The sequence below is a fragment of the Dermacentor andersoni genome, chromosome 1 (assembly GCF_023375885.2).
Source record: "Dermacentor andersoni chromosome 1, qqDerAnde1_hic_scaffold, whole genome shotgun sequence".
Taxonomy (NCBI): Eukaryota; Metazoa; Arthropoda; class Arachnida; order Ixodida; family Ixodidae; genus Dermacentor; species Dermacentor andersoni.
The window spans coordinates 132,558,547-132,577,674 of NC_092814.1; the positions used below are offsets into that span (position 1 = coordinate 132,558,547).

The 19,128-nt window shown below is 48.0% G+C and overlaps 1 protein-coding gene across 2 annotated transcripts in view; it reads left to right on the forward strand.

The window, feature by feature from the left end:
• Positions 1-19,128, forward strand: part of LOC126544266 (MARVEL domain-containing protein 1-like) — a 130,116-nt gene that overhangs the window by 9,714 nt on the left and 101,274 nt on the right. Inside the window, exon 2 of one of the 2 annotated variants that reach the window (XM_072287167.1) lies at positions 5,459-5,654. In XM_072287167.1, the coding sequence (XP_072143268.1) occupies positions 5,466-5,654 (189 nt within the window). In that variant the 5' untranslated portion in view covers positions 5,459-5,465. Of the gene's footprint in view, positions 1-4,989; positions 5,655-19,128 lie in introns of those variants that run through there. The other variant, XM_072287170.1, reaches the window with a different exon arrangement.

Below are 19,128 nucleotides of genomic sequence, written 5' to 3' on the forward strand. Positions count from 1 at the left end.
AATCTGACATTCTCATCTGTCCATATAAGCCAGGGCGCGAGTGTGCATCATAGATAGCATCACATTCATGTTGATGAGTTCTAACATGATCAACGAGCCGTTTCCCGCCAATTCAACGTCGGACGAATCTTCTGCCCCTGTAGTGCTGCTTCGCCGCATGGTACTCGAACAAAAGCATACCAGGAAAAAAAAAATACATTTAGTGGAATAAAACCAAATTGAACCCACATAAAGAGGCCGACCTAGATTGTATCCCACTAGAGTGCAATTAGCGAATTAATTCTGCTGCGCTGCAATCATCATTTTAAAAATCACCCCACGCATTTTAGACGGGTTTACAAAAGTGTGCCAGGAAAAAAAAAATCATCTAGCGGAATAAAACTAGACGCGACATATAGCGTGAGACCGTTGTCGGTATTAAGTGCCTTAAGTGCAATATCGAAAAGTTAAGCATTGCCCAGCAATCGATCTTTTAAAGAATGCTTCCCATAGAGTCACGGGGTCGGCCGCAGTAGTTGATGTCCCGGATTCCTGTATTTCCGTATTTATAGCACTACACAAACTTCGTACAATCCAAGATGTACCAACTTGCCCGTGAGCGGATTCTTATGATTAGCTGGGCGTTGTAACTGTCGGGTAAAATGAAAGGACTGGTCTACGCTCCCCCAAACACATAAAACACACACGCGCCCAGAAGCACAAGCATGTGGAATCTCCCGAAAAATAAGTGGAACATGTTTGCACTACTATAATGCAATCGCTTGTCGCACCTGTGCAAGTCAGCGATTTGCGAAGTGGTTTATGTACACACACGTAGCTACTATAGTTTACAGCCTGTAGGGCCACCAAACCAATATATACAATGGAAAAATGATTTAGTCCAGAGCTCAAATGGGGGAAAAAAAGAACACGAAAGGAATAGTTTGACTTGACTGACATTTTTAACGACGTTAACGTTATTCACCCACGAAAGAAAAAAAACTGTTGTCAAGGGGCGGAAAGAAAGTGACACCATTCCACTCTGCGAAGATGGAATGGCATCTATTAGCTCCGAGAACGAACTACAGGGGCGCTGCGAGCGCCGCTCGCGTGACATCAGGGCAAGTACTCGCGCTTGTCATCTGCTGCAGTTCCGGGGGTGTCCGGGCGCATTCTGCTGTGCTTTCGTTTGTTCGCTCTCGTTCCCTATGCTTGTATACTTATGGCGGTCGTCTCAAATATATCTATACGATGTCTTCGTTCTTGAAAATTTATTCAAAGAGCTTATTTCTTAGACGACAATACAGTTCTCAAAGGCCACGCTACAGTGCCCGTCGAAGGAGCGCAGACCAGCCCAGCGCGGTTTTTCATGCGCGGATGGACAACCGCAAAAACACAGCATATAAGAATCCAGTTATGATACCATACCAGCAGCGGTGCAACAAATATACCACAAATGCTGGCTATATATGACTTCTGCAACATTTACCTTGATTTTAATCTGCTACAACAGGTTTGCTCACGACGAGTAGTTCATGGTATAATATGGAATTTTTTCATTTCTTCACAGAAACGCTCGGCAGTAACACTGGGACTCAACTAACACTGCAGTTTACATATACCAGCCCCACTTGCTTCTTCGACTACTTCTCAAAATTAGGTGGTTCTTCACGTGTTTAATGGCGGTAATTTCAAGTAAAGCTAATTGAGGCTTACAGCTATTTGCAGAATACGAAAAGGAATGTAGCAATATATATTCCCTTTACCGTGCTACACGTTCAACTTGAGCAATTTACTGGTGTTTGTTGCTGGAGGAATAGACATGACGAATCTGTTTGGCCATCTGACACAGGCCGCTCGGCCCAAATTTTTTAGTGAAATATGCCTTTTGGACTCTATGGCTGCAGCCAGAAAGAAGCCGAACCGTCATTCATTAGTAGCATGGGACATATTGAAGATATAATTCCCCGGTGGAGGGTCAAAAATCAAGTGAAATATGTAAGGCTTGTTGTGTCTTCCTTACGAAGGTTTGCGAGGTTCTCTTTTATGTGCTGACGAAGCTTGAATTTTCCTTTTCTAGGCAGCCTAAGCTGCGCTGAGGTACTCGAGTATAGTTTAGGCATTGCAACTGGCGCTGTAAAAAAACTGATTTATGGTTTTCAATTTGAACTTGTGTGGCACTGATGGGTTTCGCGAACAATGCGTGCCTCGCCATAAGTACAGTCGGTTGCTAACGTTGTTTGAGGTCTGCGCCATATTGTCGATAAAGGCTACTGAGGGCCACCATGAAACATTTCATCGCTTGCTGTTGATTGGCTCTTGACCTTAACAACGAAACTTTTGTTTCAGGTGATTGCTACAATGGTATTTGTGAATTAACTATGTGAATAATTTACATGACACGCCGTCGTGTTAGCAGCCATGAGCAATTCGTTTTATGGGGGCCTGTTTCAGAGAGCGGTGAAAGTAGTAGCAAACTTTTTCATACGAAATGTGCGCCTAACTCTTTCTTTTACGCATTAATAAAGTGCCAATATTTGACTAGAACAACTCAACAGAGTAATAAGAATCATGATGAGAGCTTCGCAGGGCAGTGTCTTTCTAAACACGGACAACACGTTGACACCAAATACCAAGATTATTCTTCCATGTAAAATGTCTCTCATAGCTAAGTACTAAGGGAATGTTACGTATTTAGCGAAGCATCGTACGCAACTTCGCGTATTGAATTTGCAGACATTCTTTTTTTTACGCAACATTTATGGACAGACACGGCGCATATATGCATTGCAAAACCAGTAGAGCCCTTCAACGCTACATAGCTTGCGATAACGAAGCCGCAAACTTTCTCGACTCACGCGCTTTTATATAATAACTATGGCTCGAGCCACCCATACCCCAAGCGTACACGAAGGCGACCAGCGCGCGCGGCCGCCGAGTTAGCCGGAGCGAGCGGCGTCCTGGCCGTGACGTCACTCGCGAGAGGGCGCCACTCCAAATTCTCGCCGCTAATAGCTGACGACAGTCAAAACTCTCAAACGAAAAGCAAAGTGCTTTCGCTGTCATTCCATCTTCACATAGTGGAATGGTTGCCATTTGTTCGTGCAGCATCGCGGGAACGTTCTTCGTCGGTGGTCGTTTCGCGCCGGCACCGTTTACATTCTCGTTGCTGTTCCCTCCGGCGCTCCTCGTACGCATGTTGTTCTTCGGGTGTACGAACTATACGTGTCCACCCCATCGATAACGCAGCTGTTTTTAGGGCCGATACCTCTCCTGCTTACATAGTGCGATAACCTTGCCGTCACGCTATTTTTCACGGCGATCGTTCTATTCTGTTCCGCATTTTGACATCTGCGCCGCCGCACTGCATCCGTACGGTATCACGCATGAAGCAAGCAATGAAACCCATTGTGTATGGGTTTGTTAGAAATCGCCAAGTCCGTTTCTATTGCCGGAGGCCGAAAAAACTACGGAAGGTTAGTCATATACAGCTTTCGCTGTAATAATGATTTCTCTCGTGGAATATTAAATAACCCGTAGAAAGACACATAATTTCACAAATAAGGAGAAACCGAGAGTCCCACGTAATAGTTATTTGTCTAAAAGCAACTCAAGGCTGTAGCAGATGGGGATCCTGGTGCTAACGCACGTCTTGCACTTCCACATCCCGTTCCTTTTCTTGATAACGTAGCTACACTGCCGGTAGATATAGGGATTTGAAGGAATGTGAGCGGAACTGCTTTCGATGTCCAGCTTGGTATAACTCGCCGCCGCATCATGTCATGCCTTGAGAAATAATGTCTGCGAGAAGTAAGGCCGCTGAGCGAAAACCATTCTGGCGTGCTCATTACAACGCCTTGTTAAGGCATGTGCAATAAATTATCTTGCTTTAAAATTCATGTCATGTGTTAAGGAACACACCGTCAAGTCATCTTGTTGATGCCGAGGTACCCACCTGCAGTGCGAAACATTAGATGTATTATTAGGTGCACTTTACATTATTGTGGTATCGCATTTCATTGGTGAGTTAGATTGGTAAAATATATACTATTATATGTACGGTATACGGCAGTTGCAGTGCTGTGAGGCCGCCATTCACGTCTATGCAGTGTTCTGGTGTAGCACTTTCACGTTACGCGTTTAGATGCCATTTGCATCTAAGCAAGCAGTGACGTAGGCTTTTTTTTTTTTTTTGTCTCTAAAGGCGTTTTGAGATAAATCGGCCCCCTCTCCCTACAGGCAAACGTGAGACCCAGGGTGACTGCACTACTAGTACCTTAACCAGGCGCAGTGACTGAGTGATTTTCGAAAAAAAAAAGAAAAGAAACCCAAGTGACCTCTCTTGCCGTTCAATAAGATCGAATCAGCTTTGGGTTACTACAGCTAACTACAAGTGTTTAAACGTGCTCCCAGTGGAAGCATTAGAAACGACGAAACCGCGAAGCCATGAGTCGATATGCACAATGTGAATGTAGATGATTTGCGATCTGGCCGCAAAATTTAACTTACTGTCAAGAGTTGAGGCTTCATGCTTGCTGAAAAAATAATAATCCTCTGCAAAGCCGACTGGCGAGCGAGGAGGGAAGTGACGCGAAGCATGGTCAGTTAGTCAAAACACGTGTACATGGAAGTCCGTTCCCCGCGCCTGCGTGTGCGCAGTTGGACAACCTGCTATACGGCCCCTTTCCGCGGCTTCTGCGCGTGGTCTGGCATCCTCCCGAGCGGCGTTGTTGCCTCTTTCTGGTTGCCCTGAGCTATGTTTTTGTTTTTAATTACGTCTGTTGGTTTCACTGTCACGAGTCTGTTTATGCTTGACTGGGCCCGGTTCCCGCACCGCTCCTCGCTCGCTGCCGCATCTTTTTTGCAACCCAGAGAGAGGGGCCCGCGTTTTCGAGCGACACTTTACGGCAGTTTTTGTACGCAGGCCGCGTAGAGTCGTCGCCCGTGCATCGAAACCGGTTCGCTGCTGTTATCAGAGGGCGAGAGTGTGGAGGATGCTGCGCGGCGAATCGCTCCCTCCGCCACCAGAGCAGCCGGAGTCTCTGGTTCGACGCGCGTGTGTCCCTCTCGGTGTGCCGCAGCCGCGTCGTCTGCTCTGGCCCACGGCAGATTGTACGCGCAGCCCTTGGGGACCGGCGCACTTCCTCGTGCTGTTGACGGAAGGTGCGGCTGCTGCGACATCAGCTCCTCGCATTCTTACACGTTCACCTCTCAGATCGTGACGCCGGGCGAAACTCTTCTACTGCTGCCAGGAGTGCTGACCGCCCGCCAGTAGCGCGCGCCCGATCACCTACGACTTCGCTTTCCGCTGTTGCCTTCTGTTCATGCGGACTTGCGCAGTACTTAGCAGTTCTTTTGCTAGGCTGCTGGAAGGTGGTCTGGTCTGTGCTCGTCGTTCCGTTTCCGTTGGTGACAGTCCGAGCGCTACCCCGTGATATACCAGTGCATATACGAGAGGCGCATCGCCTTTCATTTACAGAGTATTGATGTTGCAAGAGATGACCCGCGACGCCGAGATGAACAACCAGAACACTCAGAAGACGGAAACGAACACCTCGCGCTCCGCCAGGGTTACGGCGACGGTGAAAGTCGAGCCGGTGGCCGTGGGAGAAGGACTTAGGCTCAACCCGTACTACTTCAAAACTGTCCCCGGAATCCTAAAGCTGATTCAAGTGGTAAGTCAACGTTCCGCCTGTGCTCGTTCGTAGCCATGTTGATAACGCTCTTCTTTTCTTGGAAAATTTATTTTTCTTCGTCAACACACTTTATCTCAGTAACGTATTGACTTAACTAGCCAATACGATGGTAGCTGATAATTGTTTCGAATATCAGTGGAAAATATTCGCCGGACGAATGTTGCCTCGGCCAACACTTTTCACTGATAATGATTTTTCCTTTTTTTCTACAAACTGATTTAGCTCAGCATCGCCGAGTTTATTGCGATTGAGAACCCTTGCCCTTATTCCTAATCTTTCCATTGCATAATCATTATATAAAATTGAGCATTCATTAAAGATAAATATTGCGTTTTGTTAATTCTAAACCAACCGAATCTGCAATGCTTCGAGTTCGGTGCGACCTTGAAACTCGTTTGAATGGGGGACGAAGTTTACGAAATACAAATTGCGCAACAGGCGTGTGCGATTAGCCGTTCTGTATTGTAATTATCGAGCGAAGGCAGGACTCCACGTTACGTTGTACGATGGGTGTGTGAAGAATAACTTTTTATTGTACACAATCACTGATGGTTGTCTTCCAAGAGCCCCTTTTCAACCACAAAGCTGTTCAATTTCGAGCTGTTCTAGTTAGCTCAAACTATACGTTTGAAATGCAATTGTTTTTACGTGAAATCAAATGAAGTACGCCAACCGCAAGTCCAACACGTGCGGTCCACTTCTATAGGCTCGTGCAGACTCCAAAATAAGCCTCCGATCCACCGATGTAATGGTAACGGAATTCAGTCACAGACCCAGGCTTTGGGTTCAAGGAAAGAACAGAAACAGAACAGAATGTAGTGGTGCTCTCTCTCGCACGACATTGTTGTTGTTGTTGTAATGCTTGGTTACGACCTCTAGCCATGACTTGTTTAAGGTCGAGCATATTCCCCCCCCCCCTCCCGTTTTCAGTACTGTTCTTCGTTTCCCTGTCTGCTCCCCTCCCCTTACCCCGGAGTGGAATAACGGGCCAGGGCCAAGCACTTCTGGCCGACCTCTCCGTTCTACTTACCACTGATCTTGTCCCTCTCTTTCCTTGCAACGTAGAATATCATTTTACGTAGCACTGTGTGAATATACCGAGGGGAACAAAAGATGTGCGACGCCATGTGGCGTACATGCTGTCTACGTATACGCTTCGTTCAGTCGTATAGCGAGGACCTGTACGTTCTGCCGAGTCCGTTCCTGCGCCGCCGCTGAATGAGAATATTTGTGCTTGGCCATGGACCTTGATCCATGGCCTGCCGAAACAACATTAACAAAATAGCTTACCTCTTCAGCTTATTGGCACTGCGCGCGATTCTCGTCGCGTATTTACCCAGAATTGCGCTCCCGTCCTTTCGCGCGTATGCTCGCGACGTTACATCAATTACATTACATTACATTACATCATACATTACATCAATAAAAACATCAACATATAAGCCAACAGAGAAAAAAGAACCACGAAGGAGTTCGATATAGCATGCCCACCACGCACCATTCGGTCAGCGAGGTGCCGCATTGTGCAGGCTGCAGCTGTGTATACGTGCCACCCGCCTTTATAGATGAACGTTCGCTTATAGCGCATACAGTGAAGTTTATTCGAATTCCTGAAGGGCATTTTAGGAATTTTGTAACAAAACATTGCGGTTGTCTGCTGCTGTTTCAAGAGTGCATGAAGCTCACTTCTTAGCGCGAATCAATTGCACTTCATCCACGAAGACGCCATCGATGTAAGCGAAACAAGACTGCGGGTAGACGTTGCGGTTGCCAATCATGTTATCAACTCGAATGATTAGGAGGAGCGCCTGAAAGAGACCTGCGCAGTAGAAAATTACATATGGTTGCTAAAGTGAGAGCTAGCTTTAGGAATATTCGTGGCAGTGTCCCAATGCACAGTTCACTCTTCCGCTGGATTACTGCCGGAGAGAAAGCGGGGCGAGGCTCGAAAAAGACTCGTGCTCTTTTCTTCGCACGCGCTCCTGTCTAAGCCACCGGCCCGCGTGGAATTCGAGTTCGACATATCTGGCATACTATCCGCAGCTGTGGCTTCACGCGGGAGTGAAATTAGATGCGGACCATCGCAATTACACTATGCACGCGTATAGCGGCGGACGACATGTGCCCCGCGGCGGCAGCGAATCGCCCGACTTTTATAAACTGGTTTGTTCTTCTTCCCGCTCGCTTTCTGTACGCGCTTCATCTCTCCGTTTCAAGGCGGACGAGCTGCGTACTCGCGTCATGCATGTGAAGCTTCCTCGAAAGAAGAGCGAGGAGATAAGGCCCGCCATGCCTTCCACAACAACTTCTCGCGGCGCCAAACTTTTCCCGGCGATGGGGGAACACAGAAGTGCTAGCGGATTCCATGGACGGCGCGGAATCGACAATGAGCAGCACTCGGGGATTGTCACTGCATGTTGCAAAATGTTCCGCATGCGTCTCGCACCAGGAAACGTGCACAACCTCTACCGCGTTATAGGCGACTCCGTGCGCCGCTGTATAACGTCTGCGGTAGGGACGTATATTCAGAGAGCTATGTCGCCAACCTGCTGCGTGCACGGCGGCGCTGGTAAGCGCGTATACGTAAGTGACGTCATAAGCTAGGAAATTAATACACAAGTGCAAAAAAGCTCGAGCATGCCCTGTGACTATAGTATACTCTTTCTTTACTTCGTTAATGTTTTCTCTTCTTTTCCTTCTTTTTTTTTGCCTTTTCACATATTTTCTTGGAGGAGAATAAGCTTCGTTAATGTCCGTAAACGTTCCCGCTCTGCGCTTTTCGTGTTGCGTGGACTGTTCTCGGTGAGAACAGTTGAATGTGTGCCCTAAAAAAATAAGCCAGTGTCGTAGTGACGCAGTCATGAGGACCATGCAAGTGTATGATGCACCTGTGCCGTGAGCAAAAGCTAGACTTTTACTGCGATACCACGAGATGAAGAATGGAGTGTCCGATATGATTGACCCGTCATGCTTATAGGCCCCTCTTACGGTGCTCCCGTGAGCGCCGCCACGTTTTATCACGTGGTGACCCGTCCATTGCTTGCCTCAGCCGGCATCCGCTGCCTCTGTTTTTAACGGCAGCTCACGATGCCGCTGCGGCCCAGCAAGCCGCTGATTCGGCGTTTGTAGCCGACAATGGCTGCGTAAACGGCACAAAAGCTTGGCCAAAGCTTTAGAAGACACGTAAATTTCGCATACCAATCCTTTCGAACTAGTTCGCCTTGTCCATATGGTGCGAGCATTCCGGTGGGCGAACCAAAGGCAGGGCTAGAAATTGTTTTCGCCGACGCAGTGGTGGGTACTTTCAGCCGCTGTATTAAATTAGGGTTGCTGTCATTCGCTCGTCGTTGTTTTCTTTATTTAGTGCAAGTGGCTTGGAAGACACAAGCTGCCATGTTTTTTTGGTTCAGTATCAATTTTTCGTGAGATGTCTGCATAATTTTTTGTGAGTTAACTCACGAATGTGCTAATTGCGCTAGATTTGTTTATGCCGCACTCTGAGCTTAAAACAGCCATGTTTTAAAGTTTCGTAGTAGTTTACAGAAAAGCTGTCTTAGCGTTCGTCACCCGTCTACGTTGTGGCTATTGACGAAACGTTTAGCTTCTGGCATTCTTGCGTAACATATATGTAAATAACATATATGTAAATAATGAGTGCACTCATATGCAATACGCGACTGTGAGTGTCAGTGAGTTTAGCGAATTAATGGCGCTGGGCGATAGTGGAGACCACAAAAATACTATTTACAAGCGCGAGCGAGTGTCTACTAAGTTTTGGGGGCCATCTGGCCATAGTACTTTTCTGAGAACTTTGTCTCCGATGAAAAAGTAATCGCAAAATTGTTTTGCCACAGCAAGACCTTCTTTGAGTCAGATGACGATTTGACATTTTATTCCGGGATTGTGACGCAAAGAAACAAGGACGAACAAAACCTGGAAGGGCGGTAACTACAGTAAAGTAGAGAAAGCATATCGTCATCAATTGAGTGGTTCAGCTTTTTTTGATGCTCCTTCATTGCCAACACAAAACAGTGTGAGTTGATTATCTTTTAGTACAGAGACCCATGTGAGGATCTCACATTTGCCAATTCACTAAGTAGGAAGCAGCCCAGTATGTACGCGTGCAGCACGTTTAGCAGATTAAAAAAAAATATCACAGTTTCGCCATACGGGCGAAGCAATGAATGCGATAGCAATATGTTAGAATATTACACGGAGTGTAAGACTCGCAGCTGGGGGGGGGAGGGGGGGGGGGGGGGCTAGCGTCCTCAAACTGCACAGTGGGTTATGGAGGACGCGGTATAGTGCTGGTGCTCCGGATTCATTTTGACCATCTGGGACAGTTTATCATAAGGCACGGCTAGGGGCGCTTTTGCATTGCACCCCTCTCGGAACGCACCCGCCGCGACCGGGAACCGAATCGCCGCAGAGGCGGGTCTTGAGTCAACAAATAGCTAGGCGCGGAGCAAGCGCCATCTGTTCTTAGTTAGCGACCTAGCCGCTGAAAAGGGTCTATACGAAACGAACATACATACATACATACATACATACATACATACATACATACATACATACATACATACATACATACATACATACATACATACATACATACATACATACATACATACATACATACATACATACATACATAAATTGGATTCTATACACATGTACATTGCGCAGCCCTACCGCAGGGAAGGAATACGAGCATATAGTAATACTGCAACGGCCGACGTCTGAACGCTCGAAAGCGCGGCTGTCTCTTTGATTTCCGGATTTCATACTCGCGTCGCGGCCCTGAAAATGCGCACCGCTAACGCGACATCCGACTGTATACGCTGCTGGCCTGCGCCAGAGGATGACTGCAGTACGCGTTGTATGCCCCACGTATCGTGATAGGCCATAGCAATCGCTCTTTTTTTTTTCATATACCTTCCATTTTTGAGTTTGCAAGAATGCGCGCGCAAATGGCCATGTGAACTGTTGTTTTTATTAATGTGCTACAAAGAAAAAAAAAAAAGTTTCATTGCATCGTTTCTCCGGCAATGTATACCTCAAAGCACATGCCAGAAAGTTCACATGTAGCTTGACGCCTGCTGTGGTCTGATGCCGCATTAGTGCGCTTGAATGTCGCTGTGATTCCGATTGGCTTTGTTGGTCCGGACATCGGTGACAATAAAAATGCGCGCTGACCGCGTATACGCACGCACCTAGACAGGTCGTATCCATTATAACGACTGACGCACCTGGCTTCACAGAAGAATGTGAGTTGTATGTAAAAAGAAAGGAAAGAAAAATACGCTGTCAGAATGAAATTTGGCGCGCATAAAGCAGGGAAGCTGACAAAAGAATTTCAATTTGTAGAGAGGACGGGGCAGAGCCGTAGTGTGTCCGCGTGGTGGGCGTTGCGTACGGGATTCGTTCGAGTGAGTGGCGTTGAAGAAAAGAAATAAAAGATTGAAAATCTCTCCCTTGCCTCTGCGCTCCCGTAATTGTTTCTGCTGCTGCGATGATTAGAAAAATAATAGAAAGCGAGGTATTTTCAATGCCGCTTTATACAATGGCCAGGAGCAGGTGTGCAACCGAGCGCGAGTTGTTTTGCTTGCGCTGCTATGTGCATGCGGGGCGTTCAAGGTACAGACCTGCTCGTGGCCTTGGCGCGAGTACCTTTCCAACACGTTCGGCTTCTGATGATTGAAGTATTCAGTACCACGTGCACGCGCGAACAAAACTCAACATTATTTGACAAAAAAACGGAAATGCTTGCTGCTCGCAATCTGTATTTGCCGCACGAGTTTCTTAGAAACCGTATTAATGCGAAAGAATAAATTTCAAAGAAAATTCCCCACTTTTTGCTCAAAATAACTTCTTCAAATCGAAACTGCAAAAGTCCTTTCACTTAAAAGAATTTCTTTTTCTGCTTGCTCATCGACTTTTTTCTATTTTAACAGAATCGGACCTTACACTCTAAGAAAAATCCTGGGGAAAACGGGGGTAACTCGGCCGTTAGTCCTAAAAAGGGCGCTTTGGTCCCTCAAAGGACTAACTGCATGAATGTGCGTGCCGTATGCAAATTTCGAAGAGTAATTAAGTGTTTAGTCCCTGGTCGGAAAGAGAGCAAACGACAACAGTTACTCCCCACGCACTTCACTGTTTTCGTCCGCGTCATGGAGTGATGCGGCGAAAACGGTATTGTCTATAAATAGTGAATAGCTCGAAGTTCGTGCACTGTCTATTGAACTACATGCAAAGCAGCACCTTGCCTTTTCGTGAGAAAATTGCGTGAAACTTAAAAGCTAGAATGTGAAGAGCCATGCCCTTCGTGCGCACACCATAAGTGAGCGATACACATTAAACGCGCAAGTCATTGATAGACGGCTACATTTTCTTGGTCAATAGTACCTAAGTTCCTTCTGTTCCAACGAGGTTACGAACTGAACTGAAGCTATGTGTAGCTCAAACGGGACGCGCTAAGCGACAGAAATTGGCCTTCTCTGTCGTCTTGGGTGCCCCGCTTGAGCATCTTGTGGATGCTATGCACAAGATGCCGAGTCTCTTTTACATTGCTGCACTTGCGTTCCGATGCTTAACCCTGTCTGAATATCCGGTCCTGTCAACCGACCGCCGTGGTGACATGTAATATTCACATTGTACTTTCCTTTGTCCAGCCGGTAATTAAAAAAAAAGACACCGTGGTGAAGTGGTTAGAGTACCTGTCTTGTGAGCGAGAGGACTTGAGTTCGAATCCTGCTTTCGGGCGCGTTTTTTTTTTTCAGCTCAGTAATTTTTTATTATGGTATAAATGTCTAATTTCATTAATTCTACATTTGCGGAGCATCGCAACGAATTACCGTTACTCCCTTGAGGAGCATCGGAAAAGGGCAACTGTTAGTCCTCGAAGGAGTAACGCATGGGGAGTAACAGTTCATCCCATGTCAGTTAGTCCCCAAAAGGACTAACCTCCCTACCCCTTTTAGTCCTTTTTTTCTTAGAGTGTATAGGTGAAAATTTTCATGAATAGCGTCGGTATACTGTGAGAGAAAATGATTTTATTTGTTTCTTTGCTGCCTCCAATTACAGTTCAAAAGAACTTGTTGCTGGGCAAGTTAGTGCGGTTTTCTATACATTCTATTTATGACGCGAACAACACAGCACACAGAAAACGCGACACACACAAGCGTTTGTGTGTATGTAGTGTTATCTGTGCGTTGTCTGTTTTACGGGCCGTGAAAATAATTTAATGTGTATCTTCAATTAACATTTGTGTATAGCTTAACCACCTACGTAACTTTAGGCAGGCAGACATCATATACATCGAGCAGTTATTTCCAATTTCGCGTACGGAAGCTGTGCACAACTCTGTACGCAAAAAGAGAGAGAAGGAAGAAGGAAAAAGCAGAAAAAAAAAAGCGCGAAATGACAGAATCGTCAAAAGTTCGCGCATCGAAGAAATTGAAATGAGAATGTCTCGTTGATCCACGCAAGAAGTCCCCTAGAGCGAGAGAAAAATTGGGAGTACTTCGTATACTCCCTGAAAACTCTAGTTAGGAGGGGAGTAATCTTTTTTTTTACTTCTCTGTATATGGGAGTGAACTATGTTCAAAAACGTTTTGTAGAACAACGAAAAAGAAAGGCCAGCAGCAGATCATTTTGGTGAAACTGCAGAAAATAGTGGGAAACGGAAAAGGCGTGTTATGTCACTAGAGCTGCCATACTGTTTCCGTTTTCAGGAGCGAATAGTGTGCGCGGTATATAGTACGTGCGACAGCTCCTTGAGTCTGCGGTACGCACGTTCTGCACGAACTCATTACAATTAACCGGAGAGCGTATCACTATTTTTGGTTAACGGTTTTCCTTTCGAATAGCTAAAAGACTTTCGCTGGATGCTATACTGACCCTCATTGTATCGCAATCAGCTGTCGATGGAATGTGAATTTCCTATACAGAAAGCGTTTACAATGGGACGAAGAAGCATCTAGTGCCTCAGACACTGAATAAAATACGCCAATCTAATCGTCATTTTACGAATCACCATTTTTCAGCCGATTGGTCGTCCGGCATTTATGTATTTCACTCTACTCAGTTTTTTTTTTTTTTTAATGCGTAAGCATTATATGCTCCATTACCGAAAATCCGGCATTGTTGTCGGCGGAGGGACCGAACGATGGCACCAGAAATGGCCGACTGAAAAGAGTAAAACGACATCAAAGAATACTTTAATTAATGTCGGATATATCAGGGAGGTTCCTGCAAACAAAGTAAATTAATGCCTTCGAAAAGAAAATCGGGTAAATTTCGGTCTGGGTGGGAATCGAACCCGGGCCTGCGAGACGAGCACGCTTCCCCGACGCCACGGCGGGTGGCTCCACGGTTTTGGTTGACTGTGGTTGAATGTGTGCCTAGTGCGTGCGTCATTGGGCGTGACAGCGCAGCCACTGGGGAAGAGGTGGCGCCACGTCACGATCGAACATATGGGTGTATAAAATACAAAGCATTAATGCGCAAATGAATGCCGCTGAAGGGTTCTTCGACTTATGAACTCCTCGCGAGCAAGCGAGCGCGTTTTGATTTGGCCGATGTATACCGAGGCGCAGTTAGAACGCAGGCGAGAGCTTCGCGGACAAGGAATGCACAGAAAAAAAAAAGAACATTCCCCCAAAGCGACTATATTGCTTTCGCATTCCCGCACGTAAGCACTCTGCCGATTTTTTTTTTTCTTTTCCTCGTCTTCTTCTTGCTGCCCGTACTCAAAACGCGAGGCCGTCATTACGCTTTACGCTCAATGTCGCAATCACAGCGTGGCTGAATGCGGATAGTGTGCTGTCGTGTTGCAGAGCTTGACAAATGATTGACTTCTGGCCTTGTTGGTGCGACATCTTTGATGCAGTGTTTTAGCGTGGAAACTTTTTCACACGGAGATAGGAAAGGACACACACTAGCGCTTGTGTGCGTCCCTTCCTGTGTCATTGTGAAAAAGTTTCCGCGCTAAAACACTGTATCAAAGTTAACAAACAAAGTTTACCAGTTACAAGCTGCAGCTGACTATAGGGCTACGTTTCTCCGTCGTCGGGACAAGCGTGTGAGAGAGCCAGACTGAATAACTGCTATGCGCTTGACAGGAACTGTTCTTGGCACGCTCCGCGGTTTAGTATTTCGCTGCATGCTATACGTCTGCGTGCAATGCGCGTCTGCCTTTCCGTGTTTCCTTCTGTAATCGTATTGCTACATCCGCCGTTTACGGGCACTCTCCCCCTGCTCTCTAATACCTACCCTTGCCTTCGGAGCTTTCTTTTTAATGGTTTATTTTTTTCATTATCACCCCGCCCCTGTTTGCTTCTCGTCTTCCGCTTGTCAGGGTGTATGCGATAAAACAGCTGCGTATGCCATAAAGCTTCGGAACACTTACGCTGCTCACTTATGTATATGAAGAAAGAAAAGAAAAAGAAAGATACGCAGCAAACACCACGCCTAATACTGCCAGAGAACTTTTCGTTCCAGTGACGCTCCAGCGCTCGATCGCGCTAGTAAACTGCTCATGAATTGGACCAAAGCGATGTCTGACCAACGTGAGTGTTGCCAAAAAGCAGTTTACTCTGCGAGCGACTGTCCCAGGATATGAAAACAACCGTGCTTATCACGGTGCGTAAAAACGCGGCAAAGCAAATTGCCATCTAAACTTTTCTCGCAGGCAAGGAGGGGGGGGGGGGGGGGCGGATGCACGGATATGCCTCTTGGAAGGCTCCACATGCAGTTCCCCGGCCACTCAGTCCGGCACTTATTGCCAGCAGCTATAGCGCTTCAACCGGCGTAAACAAACGCCTCTACTTCGTTCGGTACACATCTGCACCGCGCGGCGGCTCTTGCATTCATGCGGCTAGAAGAACCGTGACAACCTCAGGAACGTGGAAGGTATAGACACCACTGCGCACTACAGAATCACAACCGCAAATGTCACTCCTCGAACAAATCGGACGGTATCACGTTCGCAATTGTGCCGAAAGTGCTCGAGTCACCTGTATTCGAACTCTTGACGAGCAAAATTAAGTAAGTTCAAGCGCCAGCGACGTCAGTACGCTCTGAAATGCTGCGTAAGTAGATGAGACATTTACGAAGCCTGCGGTCTACCTCGTTTCTTTCTCCTTAAACAACAAAACGACATCTTAAGCACTGTGCAATAACTATGTTGGCTGGCCCCCGTAGAAGCACTCTTATCACTTTAGTCTTGGCTTTCGGCTTCAGGGCCGGAAATAAGAAAGTGGAAGAGAGGTAGCAGGAGGCAGGGGCTAATGAGCATCCACCCCCTTTCCCACCTTCTCGTCATAGCTAAGCCAGAATGCTGGCACGTGGAGCTCTTCTCCGGAACGTGAGAGATCGGCAAGTTAAACGTCGCCTGCGGCAAACGGCAGCTGCCTTGGTCCTTCCGCGCGCAGGTGTTGTTCGAAAAACATGTTGTAATGGTCGGATTCATGTCTCACACCGCTAACCGGAGTCGAAGTCCGAGGCTGCTGTCCCACGAAACGCCATCTGAAACCGGCGCTGCTCGGCCGCGTGGTTTATTCGAGAAAGCTTCTTTACCCGGCGCCCTTCTTTCTGTCGTGGGCAGAGCCGAGCAGCTGGGCGGTGACACCGAGTCGCCCCCTCCGTGGGCAGCGAAGCGCGCTCGCGGGCCCCGGACCGTGCGCGCCGCCGGCCGCGCAATCGCAGGAGTCCGCCGCGGCACCTCTACACGGCTGCAACAGCGCCGCGCGCGCATTGAGCGGCTCTTTCTTGGCGGGCGCTCGCGACGTTTTCGCCAGCTGACGGCCTTGCAGCGATGCGCGCCAGCAGGTGAGGCGCGCGCGCGCGGGCGGCAGTAAATAGCTTGGAACGGAGGCTGCTTCCCTCTCCTTTGGCTCGCGCGAGGATTCAGCCACCGGAACGTTGCTGAATGAAAGATTAGGCGTTACCTCGTCGAGGTGGACGACGAGACGGAGGCGCGCGCCTTCCTTTCCGGGGCTTCTCACGGAGGCCCAGACGCGGAAAAGAAATTACAGCATTTACGTGTTGCCCGCTTTGTGTTCGGACCTCGTAGATTTCGTTTTTCTCTTCTGTTTCGCTTTCCTTATTTTTAGCCCCCCCTCTCCATTTTCTAGCTCGAAAGAGGGAAGGAGAGGGCGGTATCTCCTTCCCTACACGAGCGACCCCTCGACGCTCTGTGCTTCCGGCTTCTTCATGCTGTTCTGCCGGCGGTTTGCGCGCGTTTGACGCGCCGCGATCCCGTGCTCGATCGAGGGAGACGAAATGATCCCGAGAAACCAGAAAGGGCGGAGCGCTGCCGCCCACAGCGCATAGCACGTGGCGCTCCGTGGTTGCGGCGACACACTTGCATGCGTCGCGCGCGCGCACCCGTTACGCTAACGACGGTGCCTGTATGCCTGCTCGTGACGCGAGCTGGCGACGGAGTGGCAGGAATTTCCCGTGCCGATCCGGCCGCCAGAGCGGCGTGCACGTGTACGCAATGGGAAACATGGCGGTACTCCGAAAAACAGAAACGCTCACAGGCCACCTTCCCTTTTTCTCTCATCAACTTGATGGCATTTAGAAAATAACTACCAGAAGGTGGTGGATATGTAGGAACAGACTGAATCGGTGTGGTGATGTCAATCTCTTTAAGAAATCGAGGTGTGAAAGCGGGGGAAACAAGTACAAATAGCTCTCCCCGCCATTGCACTGAAAAGGCGTTTTCCTTTAATTAGCGCCAGTACCGAAGAAAATCGGAGGCTAGAAATCCCCAGCATGCTTATAATTGGCGCACATCATTTATTATCGTTACTTTTGGCAGCGTACATGCTTTTGAGCCAGTTTGCAAGATGTGTTCGACCGCGCGGCTCGACTGTTCTCGTCTCGTCTCGTTGCAGGCGACGCACGACGAGATAAAATAATATCGTTCAACATCATTCTGACATAGCTTCACGTTTCGACTCAGCCTAGCCCAGGTTTATGATGCTCAGGAACAGTCAGGGGGCGCATAACAGAAGGGCTACTGGTACTTCAACTGTCAGGGCCCATGCTGAAGAACGGATCTGGACGCTTACTTGCCCAATGTCGCCATGCACTTGATTACTGCTTTTGAAAGATATGCGTATCGGTTGCTCTCTCCCCGACACCGTTGTCTTGTTTGCCGAATAGCTATGTCTTCAAAAGCTCTCCCCCTGACGTTCTTGCACATTTGTTTCTGCGCATTTGGTCGGTCCGTGGCCCACCTAAGTATCGTGCACGACACCTATCTGAGCATCGCCTCTGGCGTTTCGAGTATGCATGACCGCTCAGCGCCGAGAGAACAAGACAGAAAGGAAAACGCGACGACCAGGAAGTTTGAGCATTGTGCTTACTGCACCTAGAGAAACTAACGTGCGCGCACGTTTGCGCCTCTGGGTTTCCTGTTACAGCAGTGGCTGTTATGCGGGATCGTCCATGGCTCCAAGTCCGAAGTCGATCGAGCGCACGTCGCCAGTGAGGCAGTGTATATCACCTCCTCGGCCTGCGGGGCGCGAGGCTCGACGAATGTTTGTAACCCGAGTGGGTTGTGCGTCTCGACGCGATCAGGGGCATCGCGCTCTACTTACTTTTCCAGAAGCAACTAACTTATGTTCACGTTTGCAGCCTATTTCTGTTTTCGGGTGACGGGACCTGAAACACTGTTTCTTCTATTTGGACATTCTTTAGTGGCGTGACCTGTAGTGACCGGCCCCACTGTGTGTGACCTGGGGCCCTATAACGTAAAACTATTCCAATATGTTTTGATTCCAGTCTCCTGACGTCAAATTTGCCTAACCGCCAACGCAAGCACCCGGCGGTCACCCGCAGGGTTGTCTGAACAGACCAGTCAAACGCTCTCCTCGTTCATAGGAGGTCACTTTTGTTTGCTTGAAAAATTAATAACATTGCCCACACTGAGCGGCTTGTCTTATCTAATTGGCTCACAAGAGGCGAGGAGCACGCTCAAGTGGAGAGGGATTCGATAGGGCCGAACCACTGCACTGAAAATCGATAACCCGATGAAGAGGGTGGTACCAGAGTCTGCGATTGGTCAGCTTTCCCTTAGTTAGCTTGCGGTGGCTGGTCGACAATCGCGGCGGCATGCAACGGAAGCTCAAGAATGACGCTCAAACGGATCCTCAGCAAAGAAGGGTTGGCAGAGCGAGGTCGTAAACGTGCCGAAAGTGCTCGAAAACGTTACACAGCCACGCAAACAGATTTTTACACGCAAATAAACCCATGCTCTCCGGCAGGTGCGAGAGCCAGTGCAAGAGCGATCGGCGGCAGCCATCTTTTATTTCGGAAAGGGGCAGCCTGCGGCTATTCGGAAAAAGAACTTCAGTTTTGTTCGGCATATTAATGCATCTTTAGCGCGTACACGTCACTTTGACGCGGTGAGTTTTCGCGGTTTCGTGACGTCGCGTTACAATCT